Source organism: Scleropages formosus, chromosome 6 (genome assembly GCF_900964775.1).
Source record: "Scleropages formosus chromosome 6, fSclFor1.1, whole genome shotgun sequence".
In the NCBI taxonomy this organism is placed as follows: Eukaryota; Metazoa; Chordata; class Actinopteri; order Osteoglossiformes; family Osteoglossidae; genus Scleropages; species Scleropages formosus.
In genome coordinates, this window is record NC_041811.1 from 24,467,706 (window position 1) to 24,491,660 (window position 23,955).

The 23,955-nt window shown below is 41.9% G+C and overlaps 1 protein-coding gene across 2 annotated transcripts; it reads left to right on the forward strand.

The window, feature by feature from the left end:
* Positions 1-1,751: 1,751 nt before the first annotated feature.
* Positions 1,752-13,873, forward strand: urm1 (ubiquitin related modifier 1). 2 transcript variants are annotated; one of them, XM_018749386.2, is made up of 5 exons: positions 1,752-1,792; positions 6,139-6,209; positions 12,495-12,576; positions 13,245-13,293; positions 13,533-13,873. In XM_018749386.2, the coding sequence occupies exons 1-5, from the start codon at positions 1,758-1,760 to the stop codon at positions 13,599-13,601; spliced, it is 306 nt and encodes a 101-aa protein (XP_018604902.1). In that variant the 5' UTR covers positions 1,752-1,757; the 3' UTR covers positions 13,602-13,873. The 2 variants fall into 2 exon arrangements, with proteins under 2 accessions (XP_018604902.1, XP_018604893.1); XM_018749377.2 differs by lacking the exon at positions 13,533-13,873 and having other exon boundaries at positions 13,245-13,483.
* Positions 13,874-23,955: the final 10,082 nt, after the last annotated feature.

The window sequence follows — 23,955 nt, forward strand, 5'->3', positions numbered from 1 at the left end:
TTTCAGTTAATTCAAATTCCTCTCTCTGTGGTTATAAGGAGATTAGTATTCTTATGAACATGTGAACAGCAGTCATGTCAGAGAAGGGCAATATGTGTGGGGTCCTGATTGGGCTTTCATTTGTCACAGCAGTTTTGCATTTGTGCAAGTGCAGCTCTGGCCCGTGCATCGCGGCCCGTTCTGGAAAGTGGAGGATGGGCGCGTACCGTGTTTTGGCATAAGAGGGGATGACGGCGTAGCGTGATGGAGAGGGACAATGTGGCGTGTTTTTGGTGAGACGGAGGAGGAACACCGTGTCGCATTACAGCAAAGCTTAGCAAATGTGAAGTGACTGGGCGACATGTCCTGGTGGTTTAACACTTTGTTATCTAAATCCTGGGGGCTTACTGAACAGGGGCCAGCCTCAATCTCCATGTGATAAAAGCCCCCACCCCCCATCTCTCAGTGGCCCAGATTCACATTTTAATTTACTGTCTTGCTGCTGCTGCTCCGTGTCCTGCTTCATAGGGCCACCCAGCCACCCCAACTTGGTGCCTCTGGCAAGGTGTAGAAAAGAACACCTCCAGGCGGTGTCTGTAGACCGCATCTGCAAATGCAGAATGTGTGTTCCTCTCAGTTTCATGAACAGGAGGAATACACCATGCAAAACTGGCACCATGCCCATGCTGACAGTTGGTGATGTGTTTGCTTCGAAAGTTCGATCCGGTAAGAAAGTGCTGATGGAGGAGATGCTCGTTCTCCTTCACATTCTAGCGCAAGCTGACGGACGGCGGCGTCCCCTTGTCCCGCGGTGATCGGTCCGGTCACAGCCGAAAGCACTTGGGCGCCTCAAGAAGACGCAAGACACTCCCTATCACACCGTGAAACAAACAGGTGAGTGCATTGTTAGAGGTATAATTAAACAAGAATTTATTAAAAAAATGTGCTATACGTTTAAAATATCAGTGTCACGGCATTGAATGTGAAGCCATATGTCCTCATTTTACTGATACAATTAAGCTACTAAAATACTAATAGTAGAATTGTTTTTGGATGAAACTGCCAAATAAAGCAGTAATAATTATCAGTATGATAATAAAAATGACATAAAACTAGGCTACACTTTTGGAACTGAAATACAAGGAACTTCGGAAGAGGTTTGGAGTAATATGTCGTCCTGTTTACGATTCTTCTGATCGCGGTCCCGTGGTTCCCCCGCGGATCTTTTACCCCACCGTGTGCCTGCTGACCGTCAACCCTCTGCCCCCTGACTCCCCATTGCCCCGCACACCTCACCCTGACTCCACATTACCACATGAATGGACGCCTGCGAAGGAGCACTGCCGATGTGGAGACTGACAGAAGGCGCCACATTTGCAATTCAATCTCACCCCCAGTCAGGACAGGCCTGTCAGTGACATGACACAGGGGAAGAGGGCTTATTTTATGTGAAGGATGTGGGTCCGAATTGCTGTATTTGCCATGAAGTTTCATGCTGCCATTTACAGAGAACAGCAAACACGTAAAGGAACTTCCTAGGTAAAATGGAAGAGAAGGAAATTCTGTTTTGCATTTATGCAAACTGTTTATTTAGAATTTATACTCATACTGACTCTGCTGCTGGGCAAATCGAATGTAATTCTAAATGGAAAAAAATCCCACTATCAGCGAATGACTCGAAGTGTATGGAAGCGCTCGCTACGCAGGTTGTACGGAAAACCCTGACAGGGATACTTCCGGTGACGTCACGAACGAATTCCGGTAAAGTGGAAACCAACATGGCCGCCTCCATTGCGCTGCGCTTGGAGTTTGGGTGAGTAGAAATCGGACTTACTGCTTAAGCCGGTTACTTTAATTAACTATTTTTTAAGAAGAAAAAAATTGTGCGTCGATGACGTTCACAAAAAGTGTATGCAGTGATGCTGTAAAGGTGTCACAGCGATAGTCACTAACTTTTGGAAAACGCGTCAGAATAACTAAAATTTATTAATCATGATGATATCATGTTTCTTTTTTAAATTCCTGATTGTGAAATAATCTGAAATCAGTTGTGCTTGTGTTGAAACTATATCTGCTATTACTTACAGCCTGTGTTATGATTGAAGAGTATCTTTGTATCTCTAAGCACGCTCCCATAATAATACTAGAAATATATAAATTATTGTAAATACATTACTTGCACTGGGTGCTGGACATTAGATGCTTATAATGTAGAAAGGAGGAGACTCAGAGGGTTTAAGAAAAGATTAAGTAAACTGGTGTGATCAGGTTGACACACAGTGTTGATCATTCCCGTACTCACCAGATTCAGGTGGACTATAGTCCCACAGGTTAGATGGACACCATATACATTAGTAAAATATTTTGATAAGTTTGTACAGTATAGACTTTTTAGCAGGAGGAATTTAATTACTTAAATATTCTCAAACAAAAGTTTGGAGTTTCCTTATCATTATGTTCCGTGTCCTCGGTTCTTCTTGGTGGAAAATGTTGTTGAAGGATCAGGAGAGAAAGGTCACACCAGGAATGGCATCGGTGTCCAGTCCATTGTGGCTCTCATCTCCGGAGAGCCTTCGGGTTAAGGGTTTGGGTAAGCTTCTTTTTTCGATTCAGTTTGTGCTGTGCGCTCAGTGCTCAGTCCTTGAGTAAATATAGATGTAAAAAGGGAGCGTATTGGAGCTGCTTTTTCACTGTCCGGGGTTGTAACCAGTCAGTAGCTGAATAATCTGTGTACGTGGTGCTTTCTAGTCGAATAACAAGAAGCAGCAGTCTAAGGCACAGTTTTTTTTTTTGTCTGCAGTACAGTACCTCATCTATTACAGCATTCTTGCAGTGGAATACCTCATTCGTTCGTGAAAGTCAAGTGTGCATCCGTCGTTCTATATTTGCTATATTTTCACACATTGTATTTTCTATGAGATGCATGTTGCTTTGGAGAAAAGCGTCTGCTGAATGAATAAATGTACCGAAGTTAAGTTGGCAGCAGATTTTATCGAGTCTGCTGTTTCCTGTGCTGGTGTACTTAAGATAATTGTGCAGAACATTATGTGGTAGCACAGGTCCTTTGGCATGGGATTAATTAATGATTTTTGTAATTAAATCTATTTTGCCACTTGCAATCACTGAATTGGCTCTGTAGCCTATGATTGCTGTTGTAGAATAAATAATGTAGTTCAGTTAAGTCAGAGTTACTAAGTCAGATGCGTTACTCTTCTTTCCTCTTATTCTTCTTTTCCTTTTTTGTGTTAATTTTTTTTCTCTATCATTTTTCAGTTTGATTTTTAAATCTAAGTAGTGGGTGTAAATTCATATATAGGTACATTTCAAATTTTACTTAATTCTTATGCTACATAATTTTCTAAATCTGAGCAGTGGCAGATAGCTGCAAGGGAATTCAGGTTCATAAAGTATCTTTTGTCTTTAACGGTAAAGCCACATGAAGTTTCCTGAGCCCTGTTCTTTACATTTACTATGCACTTTTCAACAACGCAAATTCCAGTTGACACCATGTGTTAGTATTTAGCTGACAAATATTCACCCAATGTGAATTACTGTACTAGATACACTACAGACACTGAGTCTCATCTATGCACCGGTGAAACGCACTGTCTGATACAGACACACTGTAGGCCATTTAGAGTCAGCAGTTCACTGGAAAGCATGTCTTTAGACTGTGGGAGGATATCCACGCAAACACGGGGAGAGCATGCAAACTACAGACAGACTGAGCCGGGATTGGACCCACATCCTCTCGCATGACCTGGGTGCTGTGAGCATTTCCCGGATATTTACCTGCCACGTACTGTTTGTTCATCAAGCAAAGAATGCTGAAGTGCATTTCAGTGTTTTCTGATTTTTTTCCCCTCAGTAATTGCAGTCACCTGCAGTTTAATCCAAATTTGTTCTTTCATTTTTTGTACAGCATGTACATTAGTTCACCAGTATGGCCCCAATATTATACATTTACGTGATCAGCGCATAAAATTATTGCAAAATTAATCTACATTCATGTGTTCCTTCATCCTTTAGTGTCAGTTCACCTGAAACATGTCTTTGCACTTTGGGGGAAAATCATGTGGACACGGAGAGGACGTGCAAATTCTGCACAGAAAGCTAAATTCGAATGCACAGCCCAGGAGCTGCTAGGCACCCTTCCTATCTGCTGCACCACAATGCCATCCCCAAAATCATCTTTGGTCATAACAAACAATTGGCATCGTGTATTTTTACAATACTTTATTATTAACTGTCTTACCTTAATAATCTTTCTTCGCAATTAGTAGAAGTAACATGAAGAAATGTCTAAAATACCAATAAAGATCTCCCCCCCCCCCCCCCCCCCCCACATTGTAGCAATCCATTAAATGTGATGTCTGAGAGCGATGATATGTATGCATATGTAGTTGTGGGGTCTGTATGTTATCATTCCTGTATGCCACTTTTAATAGCGTGTTCTGTGTGACCTCACTGACCCCACAAACACCTGAACAGAAGATGGCACTCAGAGATGGCTTCCAAAGTGTGTGAGAATCGGTCTTCTTCGGCGATCTGCCCGTCCGTCCGGCGGCCGATCCCTGTGCCAGTAGAGCCTTATCTGGGAGACAACTGCACATTCTCCCCACGATGTGAGCCCCCTTTATAGGCCTTGCACCTGCTGCCGTGGCCTCACGCTCATGCTGTTCACCACGCAGAGACTAAGGCTTGTGTGACTGCGGCTGTCTGGCTGAATAGCGAGGGACTGTTCGCTGTGTGGAGGATGAACATCTGTGTAGTGCCAACCCCCCTTTACTCACCAAGTCCCTTTGCATTCCCTACCCCCAACACACAGCTGCAGGGGTTTTGGTGCTGACTGTGCCATGCGGTCTGGTGCCCTTGATGTATCAAGGAAGAGCTGAACAAGGTCTGTTGCTTGAGTTTGTAGAGGTGGCAGTTTGTTTTGCTCAAAGAAATCACATGCTGGCCTTTTAACTAGGCAACGATCACACTGTGTTTGTAGCAAAGGCTCAGGATTTGAACCCCCCACCTCCATCAGTGAAGTGGAGAACAGGCCTCACACCTTGGGCCTTCCCATGAGGTGGATCAATAGAGTAAGCTCTTCAAACTCATCTCGGAAGGAAATCCCGCAGGTCTATTTTCCTTTTTCTGTTTGTCCCTGCTTTCTCCTTCCCTAATCCAGACATCGTGCTCTTTGTAGCACAGTGGAGATTCTCACACTACTAGCTACTCTCTCTGATATACACACACACACACACACACACACACACACACACAGAGAGAGAGAGAGAACACACAGAGACTGATCTCCCAGCACACAGTGTCCAAAAGAGGATGTGAGTGACCATGAAAAACACTAAAACCATTTATCAGACTCGTATGAGCAATACTGGCCTATCAGCTACAAATTCTTAAGAGTTTTAGTTTGTTGTATCATAAAAGTCACAGGGACAGTAAAACAGACATATGCTCTTGAGCATGTATCCGGAAACTTGATGTGAGCCCGCTGTCTAATTGATCGCTGAGTACTTTATTTACAGGAGTGCCTTCTTTTATAGCTTTTGGGATTAACTCCTCAGTTATGATTTATTCTAAACACTTCTGCCTTGGCTTGCCTTGTTGTTATATAGATTAAGCATTAAAATGTTTAGCAGAATTAATAAATTGTATAAAATAACTTAATCAGTTTTTAAGAACTGATGTGGTATCTTCTAAGCTCTTCAAATACATACTCTCCAGAAGATAATGTAATAAAAGATGCAGTGAAAATGTAATTATGGAAAGGAAGAGCTTCTTCCAGATTGGAGAACGTGGAGATTATTTTGTTTTTTCAGTTTATGTATGTATGTAAAGGCACTAGAATTTTGGTAGCTCAGCATTTTAATGTGGAAGTTAAGGTCAAGCACCTTGCCTAAGGGTAGTATAGTAAGGATCCTCCCACGATGTGAACCAGCAAGTTACAGGTTACAAGTGCTTCTTGCTCTATGAGGTGTGATTTTCTTCTTGTTTTTTTTTTTTGTGGTGTTTAACGTGAACTGCTGCAATGTGCTGCTCTGTGATTCCCACCAGGGTTATCTGAATCAGATGAGTGTTTGAAAGAGGTTACTGGTTTCCGCAGCCTAACCCGTGCAGGTCACAGTTTTTAATTCTCTGTTTCCTTTGCAGGGGTGGGGCTGAGCTGCTCTTTGATGGAGTCCGGGAGCATCTGGTGACTCTGCCTGGTCAATCGGAGCCATGTAAGTACTGCCCTTCTGCCTGTATTTCATCATCCTCTTATAGTTGCTTAGTAGATGTTTTTATTAGAAGAAACTAAGATTATTTTTGCCCTTCTCTGCTGCAGGTTCATATTCATACAATTGGATGTTTTGCATTTTACCTTTTAGCTTCTCCCCGTGGAGTTGTGGCCAATTACCTGTTTGCCGTGTATCACTTCCACCAGCACAGAAACACAGAGCCTGTCCACATACCTCCGATGTGCATGGTGTGAGCCATCTGTCTTTAAGTCTGCAGGCTTCACGAGGTCATTAAGTGCTTGAAGCACAGCACTCTTGCCCCGTTTCTGCGCTCACCTCTGTAGGCACCTGATTTACCTTAGTCATTCCTCAAGAAGAGAGAAAATATCTCAACCATTTCACCCCGTCAAGGGTATACGTGCCAAATGATATTTGTATTTCCCCAGCCTCCTTGCTACAGATGGCTAGTGTGGCAGAAAGGGAATTTGAAATTTCCAGTTCCTTGCTGTAGGGTGTCCAGGAATATTTTGCTGAAGACACGTGAAGTACCTTTTTATTAAAATTCCCCAATTGTATATGGGTAAATAATTGTAACCTTCGCACTCTAAGTCTCTTTGGGGAAAAAGCATCAGCTAAATGTAATGTAGAGGATGGATGGAAAAGAAATTATGTATTCATGTTTCACTTTCAAAACTTTAAACAAATTCTGTTACAGAAGTGTATTTTTTCTTATGTATTACCTTCACTGTTGGGAAAATTAGTTGAACTGAAGGTCAGTACTGAATTTGTTGCCGCTTTAAATCCCCCCAAAAACTGTTGTTGTACCTTTTAGAAGGTTAAAGTGCTTCCACAAAAATCCAGCTGGTCAGATAAATACAAATGTAATAGAGTAAAAGTTCTGTAAATCACCTTTGATACAAGTGTCTACTTGATAGTTAATGTATTATCCAGCTGAGAGGTTGGGTGATTTTGTGAATCATGGCTACAATGATGGATAGGATGTTAGAGCTAAGATAGCTTATTGTGATTGTGTTAGCTCACTTACTAGTGATTTATTGAATTGGTAATGCAGAAAAAATAATAAAAACTATCTGAGGCAGTTGATAGTAGGTCTAGCTTGCTAAATATATCTACTAAGAGGCATGTTGGTAGATGGCCCTTCAAGATGCTATCGGTGAAATAATTGAAACACTTATACAAGGGCCAGAAATGTAGGAGGTGCTTTATTACTGCAGTATCTCATTCTTTTTGCTTGGCGTTGTGCATCCGAAGCAGTAGCATCTGATCAGATCGTGGGCTCTCCTTCCTGTTAGGTGTTGAGCATCAGGCCTTCTTCTGACCTTCTGGTGTAAAAGGAAGGATTTTCTATATTACAATTCCAGTCTCAAAAAGACACACAAATTATACAGGAGAGTCCTGCCCCCCTCTGTTCCTGCACACAGACAGTTGTGAACCCCACACACACCTCACCCCATCTAACCCAACCCCACACTTTCTGTCTGACCTCTCTGAGCCTGTGTTCACACGCTCCCTGGACAGCTGTTCAGCCGGTCAGCCTGCGCCCCTCTGTTTGGCTATCGCTGTTGCTCCATTGCAAATCGGGTTTAAAAAAGCACTGGACCCCCCCCTCCCTTTTACCCATCCACAACAATGGTCAGTTGCTGCCCCCCTCCCAACATCTGTGAGCTTCCCTCTGCTTTGCCATTGTCCCCCTAACTGCTCCATTATTGCCCCGCTTTCACTTGTAAATGCAGCCAGCGATACTGTTGATGGGTCTTTTATCCGTATCACCGGGGTCAGAGGAAAGGTAGGGGTGGGGGGCTCGGAAGGGTGGGTGGGGGGAGCGAGGACAATTGTGACAAAGAGTTAAGTCCTTTTTGTGTGCAATCATTTCGGACGCTTGGCAGGACAAACGACTTTCCCGCTTGCCCGCATTCCTTTAGCCCCCTGATGGGATGTTGGGGTGGAAGTGCAGCCGGACTCCTGGGTTCTTTCCACAGTCACACCCCTTGCTGATGCACGAACCGTGCCCTGCCCCTAGCGTACGAGCATGCTGGCATCTGCACCAGTCTGAGAAGAGTTCGTACTGTCCTGGTTCAGGCAAGTAGGCATGACATTACAGACATCATTTGACAGTTAAAGCTGAAAATGCAGATCTTTATGTTTTACATTTACATTTATTCATTTAGCAGATGCTTTTCTCCAAAGCAACGTACATCTCAGCAAAAATACAATTTATGCATTACATTAAGAGAAAGAGACGTGGCTGCAGACGTGATTCTTAAGTAAACCTAGTTTGTTACTTTCCACCTGATGCACTGATGTTCATCGCTCGAGTAGGTGCATAATGTCAACGTGCGCCTTAACAAGCCACAAAATACAATTTAACAAACAAATTAATGAAAATACCACCCAATTACTTTTAACTGTCTCCGCTCATAATGGTTCCTGCTTTACTGGTTGCAGTTAGTGGCAACATTGCGGTGGTTTTCATTTTTTAACTTATGTCTAAAGAGTGGATCTGTTGCTTACATACATGCAGGCAGGTTATACATATTTGTCTGCCTATATTTTTTCCGCATTCCTCCTCTCAAGAGAGAATTTTATGCCCTGAGATGGCAGTATGCGTGCTGTTTCATCGTTTCGTTTTTCATTGCTGATTTACATACAAGTGAATACGTCTTAAGTAGGTACTTTTCAAGTTTTAATGATCTACCACCAAATTTCTTGAAATTCCGCATTGAAGAGAGAATATGACCGTATCAATGAGATGGTTGGAGCACATGCTGCTGTTTAATACTGATTACTGTCCATGCTGGTGTATTCGTTCAGTGTCACCATCAGTGCAGCTTTCCAGTCACACTGCTATTCATACATCCTGGTGTTGACATTCTGGCCAGTGCTCTCCTTCTTGTGTTTAGCAGCCTACCTCATGTCTGGCACCCCAGTAGCTCAGTTGCCTTGGTCAGGAACCTTGGGTGATAGTGTGCCTGGTGGTCACCAGCTCAATCTGAGATGCCAAGATTTCAGAGAGCATATGGGCTTTTTTTTTTTATTTATAAACAGGTGCAATAAGAATGAAACAGAACAGGTCCTAGTGTCGAGATGGACGGACCACATGCTGAGCTGGGTTTCAAAATCCATTCCACCAACACCTTCTGCTTTAAATTGCATTGTTACAGAGACCCATTACGTCAGAGTTTTTACAAGTTTCATTCCACATTTTATTCTGGTCAGTCAGAGAGAGAGAAAAGCAGTAATGAATAGAGCAGTCTCGTCTGTGATTTTCCCCCCCACAGTGATATCCTGCTTTTCTTTATCATGGAAGTAAAAATTTTTTTTCCCCCATATTCCCTCATTTTAATACAATAGAATTTTAGCATATTTTCGTATCTCTGACAAGTTCTGCCCAGCGTCACTGTTTGAGTCAATTTCTGTCCATTTCATAGTCACAAGCTGCATGTGTGACTGTGTGACACTGAAGCCTCCTCCTTAGGTCCAGTGGCAAGAACATTGAGTGATATGTGTTATTTTAGCTTTTATCCTGACCTCAACAAAGCCGCTGCACACAACAAAAGGGTTGTCTCCGTGGCAATGGGGTTTCCACGACAACCCCAGCACAAAAGGTGACCAGTTGAGGGAATTTGAGGAGGGGGATGGAATGGGCGCAGCCGCCGACCTTGGTGGACCATCGAGCCGCCCAGGTCACTGATGAAGTTACTGGGGTGTGGGTGGGGGTTTGTACTGTGTGGCTTTAGACTGACATTGGAGTGTGCAAGTTTCAGTCCTTCTCTTCAGCCCCATCATGATTGATGACCTGCTGGGACCCCTGCTGCTGAAATTGTCCCTCCCCTTCTCACCACATCATAGAAACTTCCCTTCATGCAAACCCCAAAAAGAAAAATGATTTCACTCATACCCATCCACAAATAACATTTTTGCCAATGGAGGAAAGTCCTTTAGAGCTGTTCTGCAGATGCCCTCTTGATCCCATGCAGGATTATCCCAGCATGCACCTGGCTGCCATGAAGCAGTGTGATGTTTGGCCACCCCACATGACAGTGTGCTCATCAGGGACAAGGAGTCTGACAAAGGCAGGACAATGAAATCACAAAGGGTTAAGGAAAACCTCTTTGAACCTCCCCCATGTTTCAAAGGGAAATATGCGATTTGACTGGGAATTACTAAAAAAGGAAATGAAGAAGCCAGACTGATAGTGTCTGTTTTTAGCTTTGTCATTCTGTAAGTCAATATTAATTGCTTTGTGCTGCAAAGAGGTGCACATCATTCTTTTTTATAGGTTTGCAGAGTAAAGGCTCGGCCGTTGGAAAAGAGGCATTCATTACGGAACAGCAGGGTTTGACAATGATCCAATTAACCCGAAACTGCTTTCCAGACTTTGTCATAGGAATAAACAGAAATAGGCATTCTGAAGAACAAGTACATCAAAATCTGTATCTTTCTAGTGTATTTTATAAATGCAGTATTAAATGAATTAATTAAGAATATTTCTTTATATTTAAAGTATATATGTATTGATTGTGAAATTTTCATTGGCAACAGAGATAGTTATGGACTCTCATGCCTGCTTCCTCTACATTATAGTCAGTTACTTTTAAAGGTGCAAGTGTGAAGGCAAAGATTCATTATTTCTGAGCCAGATGATGTAAACTAACATTAAGGTAGGTACACATACAGTACACATATATTGTAAGTTTCCAAGAGCCTCATTGCTCCTTTTCTGGTGTTGGTTGAATTGATTACATCGTTCTTATTATTTAGCCATATGTAGAGAATTAGCAGTGGCTGTGGTGGAGTTGTGAGCGAGCTGCTGTACTATTGGCTATCGCCCTCAACAAAGACTAGTTCCTGTCTTGTTCGGGATCTGTATGACTGGTGGTTGGTGTCACAGTTTCTATTGTCACAATGTCATAGCCACAATGCTCCGCTTTCGCTATTGCCGTTTCGTTTGAATCGGGTCTGTGTTTCGACGATTGGTTTGCGTTGGGCCGGCCATTTTCCAACGCTTGGTCTCGCTGTCTTCCAATGATGGTTCTCAGACTTTGATGTAGGGTATGAGGCGTCAAGATGCTTCGGCTCACAAGCACACATGTGCTTGCTATTTTCTTATATTTGGAGTGGTTAGCAGGTACCCTTGGTTTCACCCCCCCCCCCCCTTCTTCGTCTTTCTGTCTTACTCTCAAACATACACTTAGGAACAAACTGGTTGGATCCGGCAGCCGAGGCTGGTGATGGTAGGATGGGGGCGGGGGTGGTGTATGGGCAGCCGCAGTCCCCATTTCACTCTCGTCTGCCATCGCAGGGCGCTGTGTCCGAATCCCACAAGCGCGTGCGCACGCGCACACACACACAAGCGCGTGCGCTCACACACGGCTATACTTAGACTAACAAGCAACACATACATACACAGTAGCAGTTATGGACAAAAAAACCAGCTCATTAGGAAATGCATAATGGTGGTGGTTTTGGAAGGGGAGATTGTTCTCTGCATCTAAATGTGGGAGGAGCTTCAGGAATCCTTTCCCTTCATTCTTCATGGATAATTTAGCTATATATCAGCCATTATTGAGGTTGAATTATGGGTTCTTAGAGTAAATGTACAGTGTTTTAAATGTAAATATTTAAAACATTAGGTTAAATTACTATATGTGCCTGTGTGTATATATAGTCCAAAATACTTCTCTCACACTTTGTTTGTATGAGCTTTTCATGTGTTTCTCCGAGCTCAGTTTTCAAAATGCTTGTCTGCTGAGAAGTCAAAAATAAAAGTTTGTATTTCATTGGTCACGGTTTTTTTTTTCCCCCCCTTCGGAACATTTGTCATTTGCACTGTCAAGGATGTAAAAATTCTTTTGTGTGTAATTTTCCTGACCTATGACCCCAGATGTGTGGCTATCTGATTTTCCCATTACTGCTAGATATTGAAAGAAGTTTTAGGGATTAAATAGTTACCAAAACATTTTTTGTCATTTTATACTGTTTTGTTTTTTAAATATTTGGATGCGTGATGGCCTTTATTGTTAATATGTTGCAAGCTTCTTATACTGATGCATACTCTGTCCCAAAAGCCTCTACTGTGGGCAGAACGGTCTCATGGCAGTCGGACAAAGCATAATGGCTACTCTGAGGTGTCAGCGGTGCTCTGCTCTGCCCTGTTAATCTCTGTGAAGTACATATCCTCCATGCTTCCTATTGCGGTGACAGGCAGCAATGTCGCAAGCCAGCTGGGCCAAGGTGGAACCCTAACCACACATCCATTGTTTCCAGGGGACATGAAGCAGCTACTAGCATGGATCAGAGGAAACCTGTTGAAGGAGCGCCCTGAGCTCTTTGTGCAAGGAGATACAGTGTAAGTTCAGAGCAAAATGTAAGTGGGTGACATTTTTCACATGGGTGTAGTTTCTGGTGTCTTGGCTCATTGTGTCACTGTCAAAGGTGTTACCAGCATGCTTGTGGTCAGAGATGCCTCTGACCCCACTGTAACTGTTGCTGTCAATTTTCACCACATCTAGGTATGCATGTGGGCAGAGTTTGAATTAGGAAAAATGGACAATACAAGAAATTAAGCCCCTACTTTCTGCAGTAGAATTAGGCATGTTCTGATCATATTTCTCTTAAGTTTAATGATGGGTTGTTCCCTTACATCACCTGACTGACTTTGGCACAGGAACCTTGAAATAACATCTGTACTTTTATATTTATAACAAATTCTTCATGGCAACACATCATTCTCCCAAATCAACATCAAGCAAACATAAAACTTTAGGGATTAGATTTGTGGTGCCCTTAATAGAAGGATTAACTTTTCACCACTGTCAAGTTTTATCTGAAGTCACAGAAAGACAGAGTTTTAGTTTGTTGATTTATGAAAATTAAGTATGTTGCATAACCTCAGAGTAATGTCTGGAGTAACATTATGTGAAGGTGCACTGTATTCTGGCATTTTGACAATGTTACTGATGGTATCATTAGTGGCAGTATTGTAATTGTCCACTCTTTTGAATGCATGTGTTGTAGGAGGCCAGGGATTCTGGTCTTGATCAATGATGCTGACTGGGAGTTAATGGTGAGTGTCATCCCTGGTACAGGTTTGTTTAATCTGGCAAACCATGTAGTGCTCATTCCCACACACCCTTCTGTCCCATAGAAATGTTGTTGTCTAGGTGATGTCAAGATGTAATAGTTGGTTACTGAGGACTTGATCTGTTGTTACCTAAAATATTACGAGAAGTAATATTCCAAGCCATCAGGTATGATGTAACTTTTTTTTTTTTTTTAAAATATGATTCTTTTTTTCTTTTTAAGGGTGAGCTCACATACCAGCTACAGGATCAGGACAATGTGGTCTTCATTTCAACACTGCATGGAGGGTAGAACTGGGAAGCTAAACATATTCTGAATAGACTATTCTCCTTCTGGTTCATATGTGATTTTTTTTTTTTTTTGCCACATGAAAATGAACTGGCCTTCACCTCCAAAACCTCCAGGATGGCTAACCAGACCTATTAGCAGAGGGTGGTATCAGACTGAAAAGTGTGTTCAGAGATTAACAAAGGTTCCATAAAGACTATGCCAGTTTTCATGGACATTATGATTGTCTACATTTATTTTTTTCTAAAACTTTTTTGCACAAAACTGTATGATGATTTTTTTTTCTTCAGTACCTTAAAAAAAACACCATTAAAAAAAAATTTCCTATGAGCATGTGACATGTTTTTGTTTCAAACCTTGTAGTTGTTAAATTTGAGCCTCTTAATGGATTTGCACATTATGAATCTATGTCATACTTAACACAATATGTGATAGTCTTCGCTGTCTGCTGTCTAAAAAAAAAAAAAAAAAAGAAATCCACTTTTTTTCCTTTTATTGTGAAGGATGTTCAGTCTCTCTAGTCTGTACCTTATGAACAGGTATTTTTATGCGAGTGACTTACATATACAAAGAAACGAAGAAGCGTGGCGCTTTGCTCCGAGGAATCTCTGAGGATGCCTTGCTGGCTGGTGTCTGCGGCCCACCTAGAATATTCATTAGAGGATGGGACAAGGCCTCTGCGGGGGGTCGCCGTTCTGCCTCAGGGTCTCCCCTCGGCCTCCGCAGACACCTTCCTCGGAAGTGGGTTCGATTCGCAACGGGAAGGCCTCCCATAATACCTACAATAACCCCAATGTACACAATGGGCCTAAAGGAAGAAATGTGGTGTCAGTATTTCAGCGTGAAGCTGAATGTGCCGTGTGTGGCGTGAAGGGGAAGCGCTTTGAAAGTGAGCCAGAGAAAGGCCCTCAGGCACCAGGCCCATTGAGCTGGCTGGTGGGCAGCAGTGCCCTTTATTTCTGCTAAACATGCCCATTGTTACACTAAGACAATTGGAACGTGGTTTTAAACAAGCATAATACACAACATCCTCTATCTTGTAATTTACTGGCAGTTTTTTTGCCCTATTTGCCGATAATTTTGTGCCAGGAGCTAGCACGTCGGTCTTTCATCCAGCCTAGGTGTAAGGGTTACTGGAGATTACGATTTCACACATAACGATTTTATTTTTTTCCCGCGCAAAAAAAAGTGAGGGAATAAATTTAATTATCCGAAATTTAAGTATTCTCAATTTGTTTTTCACAGTACACTAACGTTGCCTGCCGTGTTAGGAAGCGGGAAAACGTATCAATTTTTTTTTTTTTTTTTGACGCTGCAGTAATGTTAATTAATCCATACAACTGTTAGCTTAGCCATTAGCGCTAAGTATTAGCAGGAGAACACATAAAAACTGTATATGGGGTGTATAAAGCGTTTCTGGTACGGGATATTGAGCCCTGGGGAGCGTAAGTGTTAAATGTAAAAAGAGAACACTAGTGACAAGGTAATAAAGATGATTTTGGACGGTTTTATTCAGAAAGAGAAATAACCGATAGCGCAGTAGCCGTACCGGAGCGTTGCTGTTCCAAGACGTCAGTGAAAACAGATGTATACTGGAGAAAAAAAAAAAAAAAAAATACAATTTTTTAACGTAAAGATACGAAAGGCGGATGGTTACAAACAGGCCTAATTCGAAATGTTTAATTTAATATGGCGTAGAAAATATCAGAAGCCTAACTGAATATTAAAAACAGCACATCGGTGTAAAAATATTTCAGATGTGTACATTCTGTGTACATTCTTAAAATGGTTTAATTTTCTAAAACCTAAATGCACATCTGAATCGGTGAGAATGCCATTAAAACTACCTCTTTCCCACCCATTTACTGAGATAAAATTACCATAAACAATAGTTATTTAGAAGATATAAAACCGACAGGCTTTAGCAAAATTTCAAGCGACGCAATATGGCTGAAATACACTTAAAAAAAAAAAAACTAAACTGTACAAGTGATCAAAAAGTGGTTTTCTGCACATCCTTCAGTGTTGATGACGAGATGAGCCAAACAGTCCGGGTCCATGAACCAGGGAGGGAACGTCTCGCACCTGCAGCTCCCGTCTCCACCACACACACACACACACACACACACACACACACACACAGCCCGTGTACTGCCTGCATTCATAATCGCACTGTTACGAGCTAGAGCACAAAAATCCACGGATAAAATGATCATTTTTGCTGTTACTCGTAAAGAAAAAAAAAAAAAAAAACCTAACACATCCAGACCTGGAAAAAAATCGCACACTGCACTCCAGCGTCCTACAAACTGTCAGCTGAAATTGACGGGTTTGTTTAAACAGCGTCAGCAAACTGATCTCTCGCAGAAGCTGCTACTGGAGGTGAAATTTCAAACGTCTTCGCAACACTTCAAAGGCAACAGCAAACGCTATTCTTTTTCCACAAATTACACTAATAGTTGATTTAGATACAAACTAAATAGCGGTTGCACATATTTCGACTAACAGTATCAATCGAAAGGGGGGGAGAGAAGAAAAAAAAAAAAAAAAAAAAAAAAAACTGGCCCGTAAAAACAATTCCACAATCAAACGCACTGAAACACTGCAGCAGGACTTGGTTTAAAAAAATGCACCAAAATCACGGGCCCCTTTAGAGACGAATCACTACAGCTGTTCTATATACTGGCGTCCCTGCCGTGCCCTTCACTGCGCTCCGCATCGATGTTAATAAAGACATTGTAAATGATGCTTTTTTCGTAATTTCATTAGTGGGATTAACTGCAGGTGGTAGATCGGGCAGCAGAACCCTGTTGACACTGTTCACCTGTCAATACAGCGACACGAGGCCTACTCCGGGTCTACTCATGGTCTACTCATGGTCTACTCAAAGTCTACCCAGGGTACGGACCCTCATCTGGCCTTCCCAGCAAGGTGTTACCCTGAAATAACCATGTTCGAATGCATTCACACGATTATAATTTCGCATTTTAAGCGACATATATTTCTTACAGCTCTCTTTTCCCGTCTCTAACCGTTTCTAGATAATAAGAATGTGAGGGTGGACAGCTGTAACTGCAATATCTTGTACTCATTTACTGGACACTATTGTTCGTTAGAGAACTGACGCCTTAAAGTATATAGGAAGCTAGGAAACATCGCTTTAAGATTAAAACATCTTCATTATTTTATATAAATATCTGTGGAATATTCAGAAAAAGACACGACACTCATAAATCCTTAGCACCAATACATTTAAATATTTAACACAAATAGTCTATAATATTACTTATAGCCTACTTTAATCATAAAATTCCACAGTCCCTTTTTGTCCCAAACGGATCCAGTATCTAAAGTTTCCAGAGACAGTCCGTCCTCCTATGCTGCCAATTCACTGATGACTGAGATTAACATATAAACGAGAATATAATATCAAGATCTAACTCTTAGGAAAAAATATTTCAGCTCGCAACAAACATTTTGTAGAGTATAATATAGCATATAACGCTTCTTAATATTATTTAACGCAGTCATCACATTCACCTGCTGAAGCGACATCTGTACGTATCCGCTTCCTATACCATTTATTGTAAATTTCTTGTAAAACATACAGATGCTGAGTGACTGCAAAGCATAAACACATTTTTTTTTGCCCACAACTGACAACTATCATCATGAATGAAACGAAACATTCAATTTTAGATCGGCAGAATGATTAAAGCGTACATGATGTAAACAACACAAGGCTCACGTGGTCGGGGTGGCAACAAATTAATTGAAATGTGTCAAAAGCAGTAAACGTAATTGGGCCCTTTATTTTTTTATTTTTTTTTTTATGTTGCGTAATTTACATCCAGGCCAATATTCGTGGAATTACATTTTTCACACTTCTGAAATGTATACGTGCGTGGGCCAGTGATGAAATGATTTCTCTTCTCATACACATTTGACTGAAAATCCACCCAAAACTGCAGCGAAACAACAAGCACAGTCCGCACAATCGACGATATCAAGGCTGTAAAAATCAACACTTCAAGATTTTATAAGTAGCCTGTTTTAGGATTTTAACATCATTCGGAGGAAAATCCTGTCCCTTAAGTTAAATATAATAAACAGAAAGAGAGAGGGGAAAAAATAAAACGGGAAACAATTATGATATGGCGCATGACGGCCTATTTTATTACATTATTATAATATAAAGGGAGTATTAAAAGGCCGCAAAACAGTGCGTCACGACACAGGGCTCTCAATTCCAAAAATGCAAAGAAATAATGGACTTATAAGCAAAACTCCAATGCAGAGGTTTTATGTGAGGGTTTTCATCAGTGGAAGGTCTTACCTTCAAGGTAACTGTGTGCCACCCAGCTAGTGGGTGTCCAGAGCGGCCATTTGGCTGGACGCTGCGTGGGGGACAGTCCACACTGTGGGGCTCTTTGGAAATGACCCTAAAATATTAGTGTACACATCTACCGTTAGTCACCTCTAGCGAGACAACGACATCACAATCTTTGCCAGATTTCACTATAATCTCTGAGCAAACTTACACAAGCACCACCTATTTAAAGGCAGTTTTGTGGGGTTTTATCCCCTTTATCTGGCTGGATGTGTGAATGAACACAGAGCCTCATCTCACTATGCATCATTTTCACATAAAGCGGTTTCCTAAAAATTGCCATAAATACAAACACTGGTCGAAACAGTTGGCAAAAAGAATACATTCCTGAACACAGAATTTTTTGTATACATAAGTGTTTTAAACTCGAGGGGGCTTCATTAAATAAGCATCTTGATGTGCCTTTGACTTTTATTTATCATAAGGGTAAATACTTTGACGTAAGTGTTGGTGTGTGTGAATGTATGTGTGTTTACATGCATTCATGTCTTCCAAAACTGTGATAAGTGCAGATTCTATGCATGTATTAAACAGATCTGTGCGTCTCTCTTTTAATTTTCCCAGTTCTACAGCACACGACAAACATCTTGCAATAAGTTTAGCTTCTAAAATCGGAACAACACTAACATTTCGACTGCTTACCTGTACCCTACAAATATTAATTTTATTCTATAAGTTACATCTGTCATGCATCAATTTGGATCGACACGAAGAAGAATGGGAACCCCCAGCAACAGATGTCCAGGCACAATTCTTGGGTTTTCTCTGTAATTTCGCAAGAATTGCGTTTGGACAATCAGCTGCTAGGACTCTACAGAGATCCTCCTGAATTCTTTCATGAATTTTCACAGATTCCACACAAACAATTAAAGCACCAGCTTTAAAGTAAGGCTGGGTTCCTGTATATTCAAATGAATTTCTATTTCAGTCTTTTCTGGGGAAAAAAAAAAAAAAAGAAAATTTAACTGGCAAATTGATTCTTCAGCATGCAGCTTTTTTTCCCCCCTTTTTCTTTTTGTCTACGGGTACATTGTACGTCTCCGAATAGATGTTCTTCAAAAATGGTGAAAGGAAATAAACTTGCCTTCCTGGAAACACTGAAAACAACACATTTTGCCACCCACATATCTGCTAAAGCAAGACGACGGCAAATTTACACACTTGAGCTCAGACTTAGAACTTCCAAACACGTTCTTTACTCGGCGTATGCCTTAAGCCTTGCATACTCGATATAATAGAGCCAAAAGTTATTGACAGTTATTTCCAATCTCGACTGAAAAACGTGCATTCATTTTTCTAAGTGCTAGGCCCGTGCATCGTTTCAAATTTACATCACCCTATACAGCTGATGGTAAAAGGCAGAAGTATAAAGTGGGCATCTTTTAAGTTGTTTCGGCCGGGTATGAAATTTCCATCATGTTGCCAAAGCATGTTATGTTTCCAGAAAAGACGGAACAGAAGCAAACATCCCTGGCGAGATCATCATGCATTTTCTCTTCATCATCATCCTCTCTCTCTGAGTGGGTTTGTTCGCCGCTTCTCCTCTCTTCAATCACTTCGAGAGTCTCAGTTTCAAAACATCAGAAGAGAAACACGAAGCGGGGAAGTGGATGTCCGTCAAAGTGCCGACTTGTTCTGTCCGCATCATTTCGCCATTTCTGCACCTGTGTGTGAGGCGCGCATTCGTTCGCGTAGTCCACACACCAGAGGCAGAGCAGCACCACAGCGCCGCGACATGATCGCGCCGGATCCACGCGCGCTCCGCTCCCCGTAACAGCGCTAAATAACGCGGCTCTTCCGCGGCGCACAATGACACGGGCTTTTATTTGAAAAGCGCCGGAGATGGCTAAAATCATGATGATCATCATCATCATCATCATCATCATCGTGTGCTCGACTGCCATTAGAGGAACACTGCTGGAAACTGCATGATCTCCTCCAGCTCCCCTCGCTGTGCTCCGTATCCTCCGTGCAGGAAAATGGTAACACGCTTGAGGAAAAAAAAGAGGGACATGATGAGGAGCAGGTCGTGAAAACTGCGGACCCCCGGTGCCGACCTAACGGGACGGCTGCTGAGGAATGGCACTGGGCTCAGCTCTCTCCTCCGATGGCTTTTTCTCTGGCTTCGTTAACAATAACCGTGTTGCCGAGGAAGACGGCGAGAGGGAATGGGGATGATCTTCGCTTGGTACTGAATTTGAATAACACCACGGGGTGATAAATGTCCATTGTGCTGCTCGAGTAATGAATCTCCACTGTCTCCTATGGCACACAAGCCAGCAGCTGCGAACGAAGGACCAGCAGCCTCTTAAAGACACAACGGCCCCATTTTCTCAGCGCGATCGTCACAATTCTTACACTGTTTATTCAGCGCCAAGCCCTGCTGTCAACACTACATGACGTTTGTTTTCTTTGCGCTTGTTGTGTGCCGGAAAAAAAAAAAGAAAAAGTTGTACAACGCCGTAACAAGGCACCAGAGAACAAGGCGTTTTTAAACGTTCTTGACGAGTTCCGAGATTTCCCCTGCCACAGAGAAATAATGTTGCTTATCGAAAGATGAGTGCCATAACATTTTGAAGTCATTCGTTGTCTTGATGTTGCTTTTGGCATTGTTGCTATGAGTATTTACTCTGGACTTGCTTTCGTTGGCAAACGGCTGCGCAAGATGGTACATGATTCTCATGTACAAAACTGATTGATATTGTCAATAATAAGTAAAACTGCTTGACTTTACTCCAGTACGCAAAAAAAAAAAAAAAATGCATCGCTTCAGCAGCAAAACACCCGAATAACGTGCATATATTTATGGATATATAGTTGGAACATGTCTGTTCATGCCAATCTTTTTGTACCTTACTCTGTAAGCACCGGCATTTATATTTGTAGCACACATCACATGCTTTACTGGTCAAAAGTGCATTTCAGATATCAATCTTAAAGCTCTGACTGCTCGCCATCTATTATTTATACCGTGGATTTATTTAAATGACAGGTTGGTTGCAAGTAACAACACAGTTTTCCCAAACTGGTTTTCTTCATGAATACACTTAAAATGCCAACCCTTTGCCTAAATCAAATCACAGCAGTAGCCTAGTATGACATCATGTTGCAATTGCAACTAAAGTGCAGCGCTCAATAACTAAACTCTGGTCAAAAGCACGTGAAAGCAGAGCTACACGAGTCGAACACCTATTTCCTCATTCTTTAATTTCTCGAAATGCACGACACGGACCTTCATAAGAGAAGAAGGGCAACTGTCCGCCACTTAAGCATCTTATGACGTGATCACATTGATACACACGTAGCACTTGTTCCTTGCATGGTACACGACTAAAGGGAAATGACTTCTTGGGGACATTGGATACACCCTGGCTTCTTTTAAAACAGGATCATAACCGCACATCTGGGTGGGCTACTCTACTGTGCGTTTCACGAGACCAGATCCCTCATTCACGCCTGGAGAAGAGGCGAAGTGGACGCGTTTGATGATGCGGACTCTCACGATTTTGAGGACATGGCAGCAGCGCGTTTGCAGGGCTGCTGCGGGGAAAGCTGCGTGTCGTTTGCGTGCCATCGTCCGCTCTTCTCTTTGTAACAGGATCCCCGTCAGGTCCTGCATGAGGAATACATGCTGATCCGTGGAATTAAAAAAAACACGCATCCGTGGCTTTCCCCCTCCTTGCTTTGCGGAGAGACGTTAGCCTCAGTCTTGGAGGCAGAGCTCTAATAAATCATGTGGCTGCGACCGCCCTCGCTTTCTAGGCCCTCCCTCTTAAAGCACAGCTCTCTCCTTCTCTTTCATCCCGCTCTCTCTCAAGGAGGCGAGTTAACCTTTCCTTTACTGAGGGATAACTCCCCATTGCTCACTTTCATTGCTCATTTGCTTCTTAAAAAAAAGCAGCTCGCTTTCACCTTTTCACGGCTGTGTCACAATAATTTAAAGCGGGGGGGGGGGGCCGGAGCGCCGGAGATTATGGCCGAGTGCACCTCAGAACACGCTAATTATCCCCCCCCCCCCCCATCGGAAAAGGGGAGCTGCGGACAGGTTTCGTTACAAATGGCTCAACACATTCTTAATTTCGAAAATAAAACATTTTGTGCACGGCGAGCAACTCTCTCGCATGAAAGGGTATGAAAAGCAAGTTGTCTGTAACAGTTCCGACGGAAGCACTCGAAAACTCCCGGCAGCTCTGACCCAAATTCCCCAGATACGCATTCGCGGCCTCTCGCTCTTCTCCGCTTCATTATGATTACGCCATATGGCAGTCTCACGGTAATAAATATGAAATTGGACCGGAATTAACATATTTCTCTCTAACATACTTTTTTTTAAAAAAAGAAAAAACATTATTTCGTAAATGCCCGCAAAATACACGATATATTTTAAGCCCAATTAGGGTTACAAGCGTCGCGGGTGGTGCCGTAGTTGCGGGCTCCACTTTGCGGCCTCTTTCTGATTGGTACACGTCATAATTGTGCCGTCAACTCATTGGTCAGTTTATATTCCGTTTATACTGCGTACAGCAGAAGAGTGAGAGTCCAGTTCATCCGCAAGTCACTGATCTGGAAGCGGTGAAATGAGATCGTTCGTCTTCATGCAACTTTCTCCTCCTCCTCCTCCTGTATCAGTCCGTTTGCTGCTGTATTTGTTCTTCATTTCTATTACTATAACCTTGTATTCAGCAGACACATTTACTGGAGGGCACGTAATTTACTGGTAAATTATCTTTGCAATGATTTTCCCATATATACCCTGTTTGCACCGGTGTATTTTTATCGTATCAATTCAGGGTGAGCACCTAGGTGAAGGGTAGGAGTGAGATTAAAACGAGGAACTTTCAGACTGTAATGTTACAGTCCTAATCACTTTGGTACCTGCCCCAATTAAAAAGGTAATTAAAATTTCAGAAAACATTATTTCCACAAATCCCAGGTGAAATGTATCTTAATCAATGGTTACAGTCACTAGTCACAGTTTTTTTTCAGTAAAGTGTAACTGTTAAAAGGGAAAACTGCTTGATACCATCCCCATATGTGAGGCCTGCTGTGTTTTATATTGTACTAGGCCTGCTTGTAGGGGAATAGAATTAGGCAACTTTAATTTCAGTTTTTATTCAGCAGAAATTGCTAAATGTACTGTTAATATAAATATACAGTTTTATTTCTTACATTTATTTACATAGCCGGTATTAAATGATCAAGTCTGTTGAAAATATAAGTAACACAACAAATCAGGAAAGACATTCAAATAATAAATAAATAATAAAAACAGACAGGAGGAGGTGAGATGCTGCCTGCATCAGGCCAGTTCCTGCATCTTCACACCAGTTCTCATATTTTAAGATTTAACCAAAATATAGAAAATTTGATCATGGTAATTGTAATGTTGGTTTCTATATAACTGCCCTTTTGTTTTGTCTTATACCAAGGGTAGTGCAGCCGGTACTTAGAGGTCTGCTACGCAACTCAATCGAAGTTACAGATATGGCCTGCAAGAAAACCTGTACTGCATTACTGAGTAGTGTTGCACTACATGTTGTAAATATAATTCATTCCAATATCTTTGGGACATCCTTCTAAGTACCTTCATCTGGCAGCCACAGCACCTCCTTCTTAACCTCTTTAAATGTACCTGGTTCTTGCAGTGATGCCAAAAGGAGTCCAATTTTGGTCCTGATTCCCATACAGTAATTACTAAGAACAAAACACAATTTACGCTTAACTTTTCAAAAGATACGACTGTTGAAACAAAGGCCAGTAGGTAGACTAGGACTTTTTGTTCAATGAGTTCTTGGTTTCTCCAGAAATCGCTCCAAACTTTTCGGAACCATTTTAACAATTGGCTCGTGCAGAGAGGCTAACTTTAAATGCTTTACCCCAAATAGATATTCTTCAGTGGAATATGATAGTATGGAAACGTGTCTCGTCTCCACAACTCTCCGGGAGACTGTGGGACCAAAGAACCGT